Here is a 17,304-nt window from a genome sequence, read left to right as displayed (position 1 = left end):
AACGCGTGCACTTTTCCTCTAGTAGGACGTCGTGATCCGTTGGGTGTCTGTCTAAGACTCGAGGTGGAGACCACTTGATTTTTTCATGCGGACCCTCGATATTCCGACAGACTCGCTCGACGGTACAAATATGGCGCGGGGCCGCTAAATTATAATTAGCGTTCGGCCCGTAGCAAGAGCGTTTCGTGTTTGACGGTAATCGGACATAATGCCGATTCTGTCCCGGAACGACTGTTGGTTACGGTGTTCTCGAACAGACCTCGTTTCGAAACGCCGATCAACGACGCTATCGATTTGGGTAATTTCAGGACCCGTCTTGAAACACGGACCAAGGAGTCTAGCATGTGCGCGAGTCATTGGGAAATAACTAAACCTAAAGGCGTAATGAAAGTAAAGGTTTACCTAGCGTAGACCAAGGGAGGATAAGCGATTTGCTTTTTTAATAAATTGGATCGCTTCGCACTCCCGGGGCGTCTCGTTCTCATTACGAGAAGAGGCGCACCAAGAGCGTACACGCTGGGACCCGAAAGATGGTGAACTATGCCTGGTCAGGACGAAGTCAGGGGAAACCCTGATGGAGGTCCGTAGCGATTCTGACGTGCAAATCGATCGTCGGAACTGGGTATAGGGGCGAAAGACTATCTAGTAGCTGGTTTCCTCCGAAGTTTCCCTCAGGATAGCTGGCGCTCGTAGCGTACGAGTTTCATCCGGTAAAGCGAATGATTAGAGGCATTGGGGTCGAAACGACCTCAACCTATTCTCAAACTTTAAATGGGTGAGATCTCCGGCTTGCTCGAACTTATGAAGCCGCGAGACTCGAATCAGAGTGCCAAGTGGGCCATTTTTGGTAAGCAGAACTGGCGCTGTGGGATGAACCAAACGTCGAGTTAAAGCGCCAAAATCGACGCTTATGGGATACCATGAAAGGCGTTGGTAACTTAAGACAGCAGGACGGTGGCTATGGAAGTCGGAATCCGCCAAGGAGTGTGTAACAACTCACCTGCCGAAGTTACTAGCCCTGAAAATGGATGGCGCTGAAGCGTCGTGCTTATACTCGACCGTCAGCGGCATGTGCGGTTCGCGTTTTGCGCGCGACCATGAAGCTCTGACGAGTAGGAGGGTCGCGGCGGTGTGCGCAGAAGGATTGGCCGTGAGGCCGTCTGGAGCCGCCGTCGGTGCAGATCTTGGTGGTAGTAGCAAATACTCCAGCGAGGCCCTGGAGGACTGACGTGGAGAAGGGTTTCGTGTGAACAACCGTTGCACACGAGTCAGTCGATCCTAAGCCCTAGGCGAAAGCCGATGTTGATGTGGTGTAGCTTTATTATTTACGTACGTACGTACGTACGTGTGTACGTGTACACAAACACGTAAAAAGTTTGTACACACCCATCGGGCGAAAGGGAATCCGGTTCCTATTCCGGAACCCGGCAGCGGAACCGTCAAAAAGTCGGGCCCTTGCAAGAGAGTTCGTCGGGGTAACCCAAAAGGACCTGGAGACGCCGTCGGGAGATCCGGGAAGAGTTTTCTTTTCTGCATAAGCGTTCGAGTTCCATGGAATCCTCTAGCAGGGAGATATGGTTTGGAACGCGAAGAGCACCGCAGTTGCAGCGGTGTCCGGATCTTCCGCTCGGACCTTGAAAATCCAGGAGAGGGCCACGTGGAGGCTCGCGCCGGTTCGTACCCATATCCGCAGCAGGTCTCCAAGGTGAAGAGCCTCTAGTCGATAGAATAATGTAGGTAAGGGAAGTCGGCAAATTGGATCCGTAACTTCGGGATAAGGATTGGCTCTGAGGTTCGGGGCGTGTCGGGCTTGGCGAGGAAGTGGGTCACGGCTGACGTGCCGGGCCTGGGCGAGGTGAAGTAATTGGAGCATCTCTCCTTCCTTCATGGACCTTCATACACCTATTGGAGTATTTGTGATGATTATGGATCCGAGTTCGGTCCCGTGCCTTGGCCTCCCGCGGAACCGTCTTGCTGCGAGGTTCCATATTACCTTAATCGGTATTTGGATATCCTCTTCGGCCGCCATTCAACGGTCAGCTCAGAACTGGCACGGACTAGGGGAATCCGACTGTCTAATTAAAACAAAGCATTGCGATGGCCCCAACGGGTGTTGACTCAATGTGATTTCTGCCCAGTGCTCTGAATGTCAAAGTGAAGAAATTCAAGCAAGCGCGGGTAAACGGCGGGAGTAACTATGACTCTCTTAAGGGTTAGGGACTGTAGCGGAGAAAGTAGTGCGATCGGAATTTTTGAAGGCGGTTAGAAAGCGGCAGAGCGACCTTTTCTGTTCAATTCATCCAAAGCCTTTGAAACCCCGGTTGTGAGCTTTTAAAGTTTGCAGCCTCTCCTAATCAAGTTCTGTACACCTCCCCGTGGTAGAGTCGGTAACACGCTAGAATTTATTTTAGCGTGGCTAACGTACAGAGCGCCCCAGATAGGATTCTTAGTCTTGATCCAACACGGCAATCTCTTGTCTATTCTAAGAGATTGGGATCATCCGAAGACTGCCCCACGGTCACCTATCTGGCTTCTTTATCGGACCGTGCCCACCTCCAGACTCCTGGGGGTTTTAGTTTTAGGGATAGTACACCTTCCGACTTTTTATCTAAGTGGTAGACAAGTCTTTTCCTGTCTGCCCAACTATCCCCTATTAACTGAATTGAACTTACAACAGACCTAGTTTCAGTCCTAGAACTATGGTCTTGTGCATATGTGGAAAAACTTTCGCCACTGATACTGGGCTTCAGACCCATTTAAGAAGGCTACGCTGCCGGGGTGCACCCCCGGCTGACGGCAATGTTTGCTCCGTATGCAAACAAACTTATAAGACTTACGCTGGAATGCGACAGCACATGCGGAGAGCACACCCCGTGGAGTACAATGAGGAGCTTGAGAATCTCTACGAAAAGCCTAATGCCCCCGTTGAATTCGAGGATGAGGATTACATTGAAATGGCCAAACATGAACTTGCCTATACGGGCCGTTTCATCAATAAACATCTCCAAAGTATCTATCCTAACCGTACCATCGACTCTATCAAATATAGACGGAAACAGGATAGATACAAGGAACTCCTCGAATTCCTCAGAAACGAAAACAACATCGAGGCCCGCGTAGACGTTCTCGAACAACTTGAGAACGAAAACGCGCGGCCCCACGAGGAAGCAGAGGGCGAAGTAGTGGAATTCTCCCTTCTCGAGAGTCCTAGAGATCGAGGAAGGGACTCAACCTTTGAAGATCGTCAGAGTCTTAATCCGAATGCTGAGGAGTTCGTACCCATTGCGATAGAACACCGGCACAATACAATCTCTACGTTTTTATACGATTACTGGCACGCTAATGACGGATGGAATACTTATGATAGCACTTTATTCCGTTACTCTCAATTCACCAACTTAGACCGCCATAGAGAGGGAGTGAGAAAAGAGGTGAATGAATATATTACTGCTCTCTTCAACGAAGCAGGGACTGGGAAGCCCAAAACGAAGGCAAACGGAAACCGCAGGGCCCCAGTCTTTAATAACAGGAACCATGAGCGTTCGTATAAATACAAAGTCGTCCAACGACGATATTGATCCGATCGAGCCGCTTTGGCGCGTGATATCCTAGACGGGAAACCGCTCTGGGGGAACGAGGACGAGGGACATTGCGTCAATAGAGTCCGAGTATAGGGGCATATTCGGAAGTCCCTCTCTCCTAGACAGCGAACCAATCTTGGATCAGAAAGAGGAACATAAACTGGACCAGCCAATTACAGAGTCAGACATCCTCTGGGCCATAAACACATCAAAATCAGGGGCGGCTGGTCCAGACGCAGTGCCCCTGCTAGCTCTCAAAAAGGCCCCTGTGAAGAGATTGGTTCTACTATATAATGTCATGTTTATCTTTGGAGTTACTCCCGAGGTGCTCCGAGGGAACAGAACGACACTTATTCCGAAAGGGGGGGACCGACGCTTGATTAATAACTGGAGACCGATCACAATATCATCGGTCATTGTCAGGGTGTTTCATCGTGTCCTTAGTAAGCGCTTCTCGATGTTACCGATACACGCCAACCAAAGAGGTTTCATGAAGATCGATGGTGTCCTGTTGAATAACATCTCACTCCAAACGCTCATAAAGGAAAGAAGACGTAGAGTTAAGCCATATACCTTGGACCTTTCTAAAGCCTTCGACACAGTATCGCAATGGTCCATCCTGCGAGCTCTGAACAGGTTCGGTATAGACGAGACAACTAAGAGGTATATAATGGACTCGTACCTAAAATCCTATACCATAGTCTCTGCTGGCAATAAGAAAACCAGGAGAATAAACATCGATAGAGGCGTAAAGCAGGGAGACCCTTTATCGCCCTATCTTTTCAACTTAGTAGTGGACGAGTTGGTTTGCGAATTAGAGAATGGTGGATCGGGCATACCTGTCTCAGATGACATGAAGGTATCAGTACTAGCGTATGCGGATGATCTAGTACTGTTGGCCGAGTCTGTCAAGGGTGCCACAAAGCAGCTTAGAACTGTTACTGAGTTCTTTGCGAAGCGAGGGATGTCGATTAACTCGACAAAGAGTGTTGCCATATCGGTTAACGTCAACCGAGGCAACAAACACTCTTACGTGGTTACTCGGCCTCTATTCGCGGCAGAGGGTCAGTTCATCCGCCAATTAACACCTCAGGATATGTTTAAATACCTGGGCAGGCGGTATGGAGTCATGGGACAGACTCGATCCACCATTTCCGACCTCAAAAGCCAGCTCGACAGAATAAACAAAGCAGGACTACAACCAGCACAGAAACTGAACATCATTAAACATTTCTTGTTGCCACGCATACAAGATCAACTACAAAGCGCCATAGTCACCAAGAAGACTTTAAAAGCCGCTGATACGATCATCAGAGTATCCGTCAGAAAGTTTCTTGGTATGAACCGAACATGTGCTGATGCTTATCTGCATGCCCCTATAAGAGGTGGCGGCTTGGGTATAACTTGCTTATCCCAACAAGTGCCCGCCATAATGAAAAGACGCTTTAATAACTTGATAAATAGTGCTACGCCAACAACGGCAGCTGTACTTTCCCTGCCTTATAGCGTCAAACTATATGAAAAACTGTTGAAGTGGACAAATGACAGCGGCGGCAGCAGTAGCATCATCGCACGGCAGATGATCGAGAGGCTGGAAAACGGATATTCTGGCAATGGTCTCCATCAAGGTGACTGCTCCACAGAAAGTGGTAGCTGGGTCAACAACCCTCCGCCCTACTGGTCAGGGTCAGATTTTAAAAGAGCTGTGCAACTTCGAGGCAATCTCCTTCCTACTAAGGGCATCCCGTCCAATCCACTACATGAGAGAAAATGTAGGATGGGATGTGATCGTAACGAGTCACTTAGCCATGTTCTACAAAAATGTCCTGCGGCACATTGGCAGAGAATAAGGCGGCATGACCAGCTCGTTACGCTAACGCGAAAAATTGCCGAGAAGAAAGGATGGGTAGTAGAAGTTGAACCCCATATTAGATGTATCGACGGCGCATTGAAGAAACCCGATCTCGTGCTCCAGATGGGTTCAAGAGCGATAGTGTGCGACATTGCCGTCAGCTGGGAGGGACCTAGCTCCCTTTCCCTAGCCGCTCTGAATAAGAGCGCCATATATAGCGAGCCACGCTTCCTAAGTGCCATGACATCCCGATACCCTGGGAAACATATCGTCGTGGCCCCTCTAGTCGTGGGAGCGCGTGGAATCTGGTGTCGAGATAATAATATCATTTCTAGTATTCTCGGCTTTTCTAAGCAAGACATCAGATCTTACATTACCAAAACTATTATTGGCAGCCTTTCCATTCATCGCTATTTTATGGCTCAATCTTAAATAGGCTGATGAAACATATACTCAGAATAAGAAGCCTCTATATGATTTTCGCCCGAAGGTGTACTACCATTAATTATAGGTAGATTTAAAATTTTTATTAAAATATTATAATTTATTTACAGAACATCCACCTTCGGCTATCGAGGACCATTGTGCACTTCCAGGCCTGGTACTTGGGTACGGGGACTGGGGGTGTCGTGGATTCCATTCATTAGCGCACCAGCCAACTACAGCTGGGAAATACAATGTCTTGGCCTCGCTTTGGAAAGGAGTCCGTCCTGGAAAGTGGCGCGGACTATGAAAACGAAATATTGGCGGGGCAGGTTAATTCCTAGGGCCCCATGTCGTGCTGTTGTGGCCACCGAGGCCCACCCTTATTGATTTAAGGGTCCAGGGTGAACCAGGGTGGCACGTAGTCCCCACTGAAGGGACTGGCAAATGGAAGAGGCGGGGTTTGGGACCTTGTATGCGACAGGCCACTTTGACTGCATGATGACAAGTGTTGAGAACTGGCTCTGTCCAGGTCCGTAAAAATACACACATTTCTGATAGCCAAATGCCTCGTCATCTAATTAGTGACGCGCATGAATGGATTAACGAGATTCCCACTGTCCCTACCCACTCACTTTTTATCCGAACTCGGTAGAGAACAGACACGTTTGCTTCAGTGGCGTTAATCGACGGTGATCTCAAATATTCTTTATTTCATGCCGCGTGCACGTGACGAAGTGATGAACAGTGTTTTTATTGTATTGTATTGCGTGGTAAGTAAAAGAAAAAAAAAAAAAAAGAAAGAAACTTTATCTCAAATAATCTTTATTCCAAACCGTGTGCACGTGATAAAGTGATGAACATTTTTATTATTTTATGTCGTGAGTAAAAAGAAAAAAAAAAAAAAAAAAAAACTTTTATCTCTTACATTCTCGGCTTCAAATCGCGTGCACGTGTTAAAGTGCTGGACAATATTTATATTATATTTAGTTTAAATTAGTATACAGGGACAATATATGAACAATGGATATAACCGAAAGTGATTCTTCGGACACGAGCGGGAAAAATGACATGACGGGAACGCTGAGCGAACCCGTACTTAAATATAAAAAATCGACTAAGAGAACACCAAAGCAAAAAAAAAGACAAGAAACTGACTCAGAACAAGAAGAAGAAGAGGAAGCAGGACAAACAAGACCACAACAGGAAACAAGTATGACAGATATAATGAAAAGGACGAAGACATTGACCAAAACAGTAGAACAGGCCATAACCAGAAGCTCACCAGAGTCCAAGGGAAAGATCAGTTTTACCAAAAAAGACCAATTGACTGTACGGGAAGCAATGACCGAAATGCAACAACTGGTTCATACACTCATAGCTGTTGCATACGACCAAGAAGTAACGATCAACAGACTAAAGACTAACACGGACAAAGACAAAAATAACGACAAACTAGACATGATCTTAAATAAAGTAAACGACCTAGAGAGCAGACTGAAGAAAGTGTCAATCCCAACACCTCCACAACCTAAAGTCACCCACCAAAACCTCCCGACTCAACCCACAACAAGGACATACGCCTCGCTGGTTGCACAAGCACCACAACCACAGACTTGGAACTCCCCCCCGAAAACACCGAGAGTTTTCGAGACCCTGGTCAAAAACGACACAGAGGACCCTCAGAGAGCTCTCGATATTGTTAAAAATATTGTCAAACCAACTGACATAGAGACCATAAGAAGAACTAAAACCGGAATAATCCTTATAAACAAAGACAAAGACACACAAACAAAAATAAAAGAAAAACTAGACAACAACACAAATCTAAAGACAAAAGCAATGACGACGCAACAGGACCCGATAGTACTCATCACAGGCGTACAAAAAGGAATAAAAGCCGAAGATCTACTTCAAGACATACTAAACGAGAACGAGAACTTACAACGACAATTCGGGAATAGAATTAAAACAGAGTGCAAGAGACTCGGAGGTAGACCATGTCGCAATCCCTACAAGGAAAATATACTGCTTCAGTGCCCAGCAGACATCTTCAGAGCCATTATGACAAAAGGACACATATACATAGACCTGACGAAACTCTACACACAAGAACACATCCCGGTGACCCTATGCTTCAAATGCAGCAGATACGGACACTCGGCCAAATACTGCACTGACCAAAAATACACCTGTTACCGGTGCGGAGACGCACACGACCCAAAAACATGTACAACGACAGACGTTAATTGCCACAATTGCAGACTGCTTAGATTACCACAAACAAGACACGAAGCAAGAGACAGAAACTGCCCAATATACATAAAAAAACTGAACGAGACAAGACGCAACATTAACTACTAAAACACACACACACACACACACACACACACACACACACACAAAACAAAAGACAAACTAGAAACTCACAAACACAAAACACACAACAACATAGATGACAATAAATTTTTTACAGCATAATAGCGGAAAGGGTAAAAGAGCGACAGACCAGCTGCTACAAACATGTAACGAACAAGACATCGACATAATCCTAATACAAGAGCCATTCCACGACATAAAGCCACCTCCTAACTACATAATAACGAGTCACAATAAACATAGCAAAACATGTACAATCACAAAGGCCGTGTACAAACCGATTACGATCACCTCTATGACTGACGAGAATACCACAACCATCCAAATACAATTACAAGACACAACAATACACATCATCAATATATACGACGAGCCAGGGGGCAATAGAAATAAAAGACTAGATAGACACAGAAGGAAAATAGAGGAAATAAAAAACCCCTTTATACTGGCAGGAGACTTCAACGCCAAAAACACCGGATGGGGAGGAGACATAAATGACGACAGAGGAGAGGACATAGTGGACTGGATAACTTCGAGAACTTACTTTATAAATAACACACATGACAGCCCACCGACATTTATTAGCAACAGAGGGAAAAGCTGGGTAGACTTGACTATTACAAAGGAAATAACCTTAACGGACTGGATCGTACATAACGAGGAGACACTCAGCGACCACGCATATATAACATACAACATAAGACAAAACATGAGATATGATCGACAAAAAACAAATAAGACAAAATATGACTTTAACAACACAGATAACGAGAAAATTAAAAGAATCACGGATAATCTTGACTGGACCCTGCTCTACGACGTAGAAAGTACAGCGCAAAAATACCAAAACAACTACGTTAAAATCATGGAAAACGGGCTAAAAAAAGGAAAAAGGAAAAAAAGAAAAAAAACTCAAATATGGTGGACCCAAGAGCTGACCAGACTAAGACAGAAAACGAACAAGAAACGAAAACAATATCAACAAGAACAAAACACAATAGAAAGAGCAACTAAACTAAACTTATACAGAGAACAAAGAAGAATATACAAAAAAGAGATAAAAAGAAATAAAATAAACTCACTACGCCAATTTCTCACCGACAATGACCCGGATAATCCATGGGAAACAGCATATAGAATACTAAGAGCAGGGACCACAACCGACTACTCACTCAAAACGATAGAAAAACAGGACGGAACGTGGATAACTACAAGAGAGGAGACAATAATGACTTTACACGAAATGTACTTCCCCCCAGACGACATACAAAACGACACCCCACTACAAACCGAAAAAAGAAAAAATATGACCAGAGACTTTACGACACCCGAAGACCCGATCTTTACAGAACAAGAGGTACAGTGGACAGTAGCAATAATGAAAAACAAAAAAGCGACATCAAATGACAATATACCAAAAGAAATAATAAACATAACAAACGAATACAACGTCAAAGAACTAACATCACTATATAACGCAGGCCTACAAGAAGGACACTTTCCTAACATTTGGAAGACCGCAGACATGGTGTGGTTACCAAAAAAGAACGGCTCCAAAAGACCAATCTGCCTGCTACCAACACTAGGGAAAATTCTCGACAAAATGACAGCAAAAAGACTAACTTACTACCTAGAACAGACAAACAATATTGACGAGAGGCAATACGGTTTCAGAGAGGGACGGACAACCACAGAAGCCATTGACAAAATAATCACAAAAATAAGACACAACAAAGACCACAAAATACATACGTTGGTCATAACATTAGACATGAGCAACGCGTTTAACACAGCCTGGACACCACAAGTGGTAGACATACTAAGACAAAAAAATATACCACGAAACATCGCTAAACTATGCACCGACTTCCTTAAGCACAGACACATACGAACCGAAAACATAGAGACCGACACACACAGAGGATGCCCACAAGGCTCCAGCCTCGGACCGGCTCTCTGGAATCTAATTATGGAGGACTGGTTCAGGTACTTAGACGAGACAGGAGGACTAGACATAGACGACATGATTCAAGCCTTTGCGGACGACCAAATAATCCTACTGACGGGAACCTCACTAAACGTTCTAGAGCGGAAATGGAGGAGCATCTGGGCCGCTTGCACAAAATGGGCTGAAAACCAAAAACTGACTTACAACAAAGAGAAGACAGAAATTATGTTCATACCCTACAAAACAACGAGACAACCGAGACTAAAAATGGACGGACATACAGTACAAATTAAAGACAACATAGAATATTTAGGACTGACAATTGACACAGGACTGCTATTCTTGGACCACATCAAAAAAGTTAGAAAAAAAACCTCTGACATAGCGAGTAAACTGATAGCAGTCACGGGAAGAAAATGGGGACGAAAACCGTTAATACTTCGACACATATACGAACACGCAATAAAACCTATGGTACTTTACGCCTCAGAAATATGGGGACATAGATACAAAGACTCCAGAATAATTAGACAACTAAGAGCAACAGAAAGACCTTACTTACTAGCTATAACAAAAGCATACAGGACAACACCCACCTCGGCCTTGCATGTGCTTGCGGGGGTAACCCCCCTACAGGCGGACGCCGGGGCGAGATGGGAAACGTACATCAGACGAAAACCGCTACTAAACACGCTTCATACCTACACAACTGACAAACCACATCCGACCAGAAGACCACTACACCTACGTTTAACAGACGAGACACAAGAAGAACAAACTTCACAACTGCACATCTACACTGACGCTAGCAAAAAAGACGAGAGTTCAACCATAGGAATCTACATAAAAAACACCATACAAAAATATTATAAAATAAAGGTAACCACTACATGCGACATCAACACGCTCGAGATGTACGCTATATACATGGGAACAACAATACTACTCGAACTAGCGCAAAATACACCATCGACGGAAGTAACAATACATACAGACTCAAAGAACGCAATATACACACTACAACACATGAATACTAACACAAAAATCACAGCAAAACTGACAAAAAATATACAAGACCTTGAACAAACGGGAAAAACGATTACGATACAATACACAAACAGACAACGTCACGGAATGCAAATAGCAGATAGGTTAGCGAAAGAGGCGCACGAACAACCGGAACAGACAACTAAACTTTTCACCAAAAACATGTACAAACAAGAACGACATACCCTTGCAATGAGACATTGGCAACAGCTATGGGACAACGAAACAACAGGACGCAAAACCTATGAGTGGATAAAACACACAAAACATAAGTACGCAGACCTGAACTGGAAAACAATACAAGCACTTACCGGACACGGACATATCCAAACATATTACGAGCGTTTCAACTTACGAGAAACAGACGGTAACTGCACACACTGCCAGACTCCGGAGACTATACAACATGTAAGAAATGACTGCACAGAACACGACAGACTGCAAGCCAGAACCCTACTCACAACAAGACTCAGGACACTTGACATTCAATACCCGCCAACAGACATAGACATACACAACGAGACGATCGCCGTATGGCTGAACGAGTGGGCGCAACAGACCATTCATGACGACGAAACAAATTGAATAAAGGGCTCTTTAAGCAGTATGACAACAAAACAAAAAAAAAAAAAATTCTATTCCCAGACTACAGATTGCGAAGAACGAACTATCGGGACCTGCCTGGACACACGACAAAAACAGACCAAAATATAGACAAAAGACAGAAAAGACTAGACTAACGAAAGTATATAAGTTTAAAAATAGTATATTGTTATATTTAGAAATAAGTTATTTAGCTTTAAGTATCGTATGTAAATTCTAAAATAGGACAAAGAAAAAGAAATTTGGGACTTCTTCCCCGCTCATTTTTAGGAGTAGAGGAGATGGGATGGGTTCTCTTGACAGTGGTCTCGGTGGATTCTGGGCGGAAACTAGCCTTATGCCGCAAGGTAGGTGGGCCGTGGCACTGCGTAATATCACCACGGTGATGGATGCAGTGTCACAAACCTCGGTAACGTGTCCCTACCCACTCACTTTATATCCGAACTCGGTAGAGAACGGACACGTCTGCTACAGTAGTGTTGGTTGACAGTGATCTCGTGAGGGCCCCAAATAGGCCTTAAAATCCAGAAATATGCAACCTTGACGTTATCGTCAAGGTTAGCGCGTCTAATTAAGTATTGACAAGGTGACCGATAAGAGTAACTCGGGCTCCAGTGGAAGTGACAACAGTGGGCCCCAGTAGGGCTTAAAAATCGAAAATACGCAACCTTGACGGCCTGCGTCAAGGTTAAATGTTAACAAAGTGCGATAAGTGCGGACACGTGTAAAAGTGCAGAACAGTCGCCCGGGGTGATAGTGGGGAGAGCATCGAACTCTTTGTAAATAGGAAATTTAAAAACAGTAAGTTTTTTTTTTTTTTTTTTCTTTTTTTTCATAAAACATTTATTAGACTAAGCAACACACAGTGCTATAGTGACTGTGAAATTCATAAACAAATACTGCACTTGCTAACGCATTCACAAACATGGTGCTAACGGAAAACGAAAGTGACACGGACACGAGCGGGAAAAAAGACATATCGGGCGCGCAGAGTGAACCTGTTTTCAAATATAGAAAATTAGTACAATCGCCAAAAAGAACACCAGGTTATAAGAGAAAACAAGAAACAGACTCAGAAGAAGAAGGGGGACAGACAAACACAAGACCACAACAAAATAGAAGCATGACGGAGATGATGGAAAGGGCAAGAAGACTGACCGTAGCAGTTGAACAATCTATAACTAGAAGCTCTCCAGAAGCCAAGGGAAAAATTAGCTTCACCAAAAAAGATCAACTCACCGTACGGGAAGCAATGGCAGAAATGCAACAACTGGTGCATATACTTATAGCGGTAGCATTTGATCAAGAAATAACGATCAACAAACTAAAATCCAACAAAGACAAGAGTAAGGACAACAATAATGACAAACTAGATGACATCTTAAACAAGATAAATAACCTAGAAAGTAGACTGGATCAAATGTCATCACTAACGAACAAGACGCATACCCCAACACTCCCATACCCTCAAACCATCCATCAGAATAACACCATAAACCCACTGACACCACCCACAACAAGGACATACGCCTCAATAGCTGCACAAGCACCACAATTACCAATGCCTACCTGGAATTCCCCTCCGAAAATACCGAGAGTTTTCGAGACCCTGGTCAAAAACGACACAGAGGACCCTCAGGTAGCTCTCGATATTGTCAAAAAATTAATTAAACCATCAGAGATAGAGACCATAAGAAGAACCAAAACCGGAATAATACTTGTGAATAAAGATAGAGATACACAAACAAAAATAAAAGAAAAATTAGAAAATAACACAAACCTTAAAACAAAATCAATGACGACACAACAAGACCCGATAGTATTGATCACAGGCGCACAAAAAGGAATAAAAGACGAAGACCTACTGCAGGATATACTAAATGAAAACGAGGATCTACAGCAGCAGTTCGGGAATAGGATCAAAACAGAATGCAAGAGACTCGGAAGTAGACCATGTCGCAACCCTTACAAGGAAAACATATTGCTCCAGTGCCCAGCGGACATCTTCAGGGCAATCATGTTAAAAGGATACATCTACATCGACCTGACGAAACTTTACACGCAGGAACACGTCTCAGTAACCCTATGTTTCAAATGCAGTAGATACGGACACTCGGCCAAATACTGTACTGACCAAACATACACCTGCTTCCGGTGCGGAGACGCGCATGACCCAAAAACATGCACAACGATAGACGTAAATTGCCACAACTGTAGACTGCTTAGATTACCACAAACTAGACATGAAGCAAGAGACAGAAACTGCCCAATTTACATAAAAAAACTGAACGAGATCAGACGCAATATTAACTACTAAAACAAACCCACACACAAAACAAAAGACAAACTAGAAACACACAAACACAAAAAAAAAAGAGGAACTAGAAACACACCAACATAGATGACAATAAAATTTATACAGCATAACAGTGGGAAAGGTGGAGGAGCGACAGACCAGCTGCTCCAAACATGTAATGATCAAGACATCGACATAATCCTAATACAGGAACCATTTCACGACATAAAGCCACCTCCCAACTACATAATGACGAGACACAATAAACATAGTAAAACATGCACAATCACAAAGGCTAAGTACAAACCGATGACGATCACCTCTATGACCGACGAGAATACCACAACCATCCAAATACAAGTACAAGACATAACAATATACATCATCAATATATACGACGAACCAGGGGGCAACAGGAATAAAAGACTACATAGACATACAAGGAAAATAGAGGAAATAACAAACCCATTCATACTAGCGGGAGACTTCAATGCCAAAAACACTGGATGGGGAGGAGACACAAATGACGCCAGAGGAGAGGACTTACTGGACTGGATATCATCGAAAACCTACTTTATTAATAACACACACGACAGCCCACCGACATTTATCAGCAACAGAGGGAAAAGCTGGGTGGACTTAACTATAACAAAGGAAGTAACCTTAACGGACTGGACTGTACACAACGAGGAGACACTCAGTGACCACGCATATATAACATACAACATAAGACAAAACATGAAAGATGAGCGACAAAAAACAAGAAAGACAAAATATGACTTTAACAACACGGATAACGATCGAATTAAAAGAATTATACATAACCTTGACTGGACCCCGCTGCATGACGCAGAAAGTACAGCGCAAAAATATCAAAACAACTATATCAGTATCATGGAAAATGGGTTAAAAAAGATAAAAAAGAAAAAAAGAAAAACTCAAATATGGTGGACCCAAGAGCTGACCAGACTAAGACAGAAAACGAATAAGAAACGAAAACAGTATCAACAAGAACAAGACCCAATAGAAAGAACAATTAAACTAAACACATACAGAGGACAAAGAAGAATATACAAGAAAGAGATAAAAGAAAATAAAATAAACTCATTACGCCAATTCCTCACTGACAATGATCCGGATAACCCATGGGAAATAGCATATAAAATACTAAGAGCAGGAACCACAACCGACCACTCCCTCAAAACGCTAGAAAAACAGGACGGAACATGGACAACCACAAGAGAGGAGACAATAATGACATTACACGAAATATACTTCCCTCCAGATGACATACAAAACGACACCCCCCTACAAACAGAAAAAAGACAAAACATGACCAGGGACTTCACCACACCCGAAGATCCGATCTTCACAGAACAAGAAGTAAAGTGGACGGTAGCAATAATGAAAAACAAAAAAGCGACATCAAATGACAATATACCCAAAGAGATAATAAACATAACAAACGAATACAACGTAAGAGAATTAACATCACTATATAACGTATGCTTACAAGAAGGACACTTCCCTAACATTTGGAAGACCGCAGACATGGTGTGGTTACCAAAAAAGAACGGCTCTAAAAGACCAATCTGCCTGCTACCAACACTAGGGAAAATTCTCGATAAAATGACAGCAAAAAGACTAACTTACTACCTAGAACAGACAAATGATATTGACGATAGGCAATACGGATTCAGAGATGGACGGACAACCACAGAAGCCATTGACAAAATAATAACAAAAATACGACACAACAAAGACCACAAAATACACACACTAGTTATAACACTAGACATGAGCAATGCGTTCAATACAGCCTGGACACCACAAATAGTAGACTTACTAAGACAAAAAAATATACCACGAAATATCGCTAAACTATGCACCGACTTTCTTAGGCACAGACACATACGAACCGAAAACATAGAGACCGACACACAGAGAGGGTGCCCACAAGGCTCCAGCCTCGGACCAGCTTTATGGAATCTAATTATGGAGGACTGGTTCAGACACCTAGACGAGACAGGAGGACTAGACGTAGAGGACATGATTCAAGCCTTTGCGGACGACCAAATAATCCTAGTGACGGGAACCTCATTAAACGTTTTAGAGCAGAAATGGAATAATATTTGGGCCTCTTGCGCAAAATGGGCTGAAAACCAGAAACTGACCTATAATAAAGACAAAACGGAAACTATGTTCATACCCTACAAAAAAACGAGACAACCGAGACTAAAAATTGACGGACATACAGTACAAATCAAGGACAACATAGAATACTTAGGAGTGACAATTGACACAGGACTACTATTCCTAGATCACATCAAAAAAATTAGGCAAAAAACCTCCGACATAGCGAGCAAACTGATAGCAGTCACGGGAAGAAAATGGGGACGAAAACCAATAATACTTCGGTACATATACGAACATGCAATAAAACCCATGGTACTTTACGCCTCAGAAATATGGGGACATAGATACAAAGACTCCAGAATAATTAAACAATTAAGAGCAACAGAAAGACCTTACATACTAGCTATAACAAAAGCATACAGGACAACACCCACCTCGGCCTTGCATGTGCTTGCGGGGGTAACCCCACTACAGGCGGAAGCTGGGGCGAGATGGGAAACATACACAAGACGAAAGCCGCTACTAAACACACTGTATACCTACACAATAGACAAACCACACCCGACTAGAAGACCACTACACCTACGTTTAACAGATGAGACACAAGAAGAAAAAACTACACAACTGCACATATACACTGACGCTAGCAAAAATGATGAGATTTCAACCATAGGAATATACATAAAAAATACTATACAACAACATCATAAAATAAAGATAATCACTACATGCGACATCAACACACTCGAGCTGTACGCAATATACATGGGAACAATAAAACTACTTGAATTAGCGCAAAACACACTGACGACAGAAGTAACAATACATACAGACTCAAAGAACGCATTGTACACACTACAACACATAAACACTAATACAAAAATCACAGCAAAACTGACAAAAAATATACAAGACCTTGAACAAACGGGAAGAAGGATTACGATACAATACACAAACAGACAACATCACGGAATGAAAATAGCAGATAGGTTAGCGAAAGATGCGCACGAACAACCGGAACAGACTACAGAACTTTTCA

General features: G+C 43.4%; 2 protein-coding genes across 2 annotated transcripts; both read left to right on the top strand.

Annotated features, from left to right (window-relative positions):
- Positions 1-8,311: 8,311 nt before the first annotated feature.
- Positions 8,312-9,821, top strand: LOC130449188 (uncharacterized). The gene is made up of 2 exons (XM_056786870.1): positions 8,312-9,592; positions 9,717-9,821. Exons 1-2 carry the CDS (start codon positions 8,312-8,314, stop codon positions 9,819-9,821), a joined length of 1,386 nt encoding a protein of 461 aa, XP_056642848.1.
- A 17-nt stretch (positions 9,822-9,838) lies between these two features.
- LOC130449187 (uncharacterized) lies at positions 9,839-11,815 on the top strand. The gene has a single exon (XM_056786869.1). It carries the CDS (start codon positions 9,839-9,841, stop codon positions 11,813-11,815), a length of 1,977 nt encoding a protein of 658 aa, XP_056642847.1.
- Positions 11,816-17,304: the final 5,489 nt, after the last annotated feature.

Source organism: Diorhabda sublineata, chromosome 10, assembly GCF_026230105.1.
Source record: "Diorhabda sublineata isolate icDioSubl1.1 chromosome 10, icDioSubl1.1, whole genome shotgun sequence".
NCBI lineage: Eukaryota > Metazoa > Arthropoda > Insecta > Coleoptera > Chrysomelidae > Diorhabda > Diorhabda sublineata.
This window is presented reverse-complemented; position numbering and strand designations above follow the sequence as displayed.

What these genes read in the sequence shown, in the direction of transcription:
- LOC130449188 (XM_056786870.1), top strand. Translation starts at nt 8,312, where the DNA reads ATGACAATAAATTTTTTACAGCATAATAGCGGAAAGGGTAAAAGAGCG. An exon ending in CGATCTTTACAGAACAAGAG is followed by an intron (nt 9,593 to 9,716) that starts GTACAGTGGACA and finishes TATATAACGCAG; the next exon opens with GCCTACAAGAAGGACACTTT.
- LOC130449187 (XM_056786869.1), top strand. Translation starts at nt 9,839, where the DNA reads ATGACAGCAAAAAGACTAACTTACTACCTAGAACAGACAAACAATATT.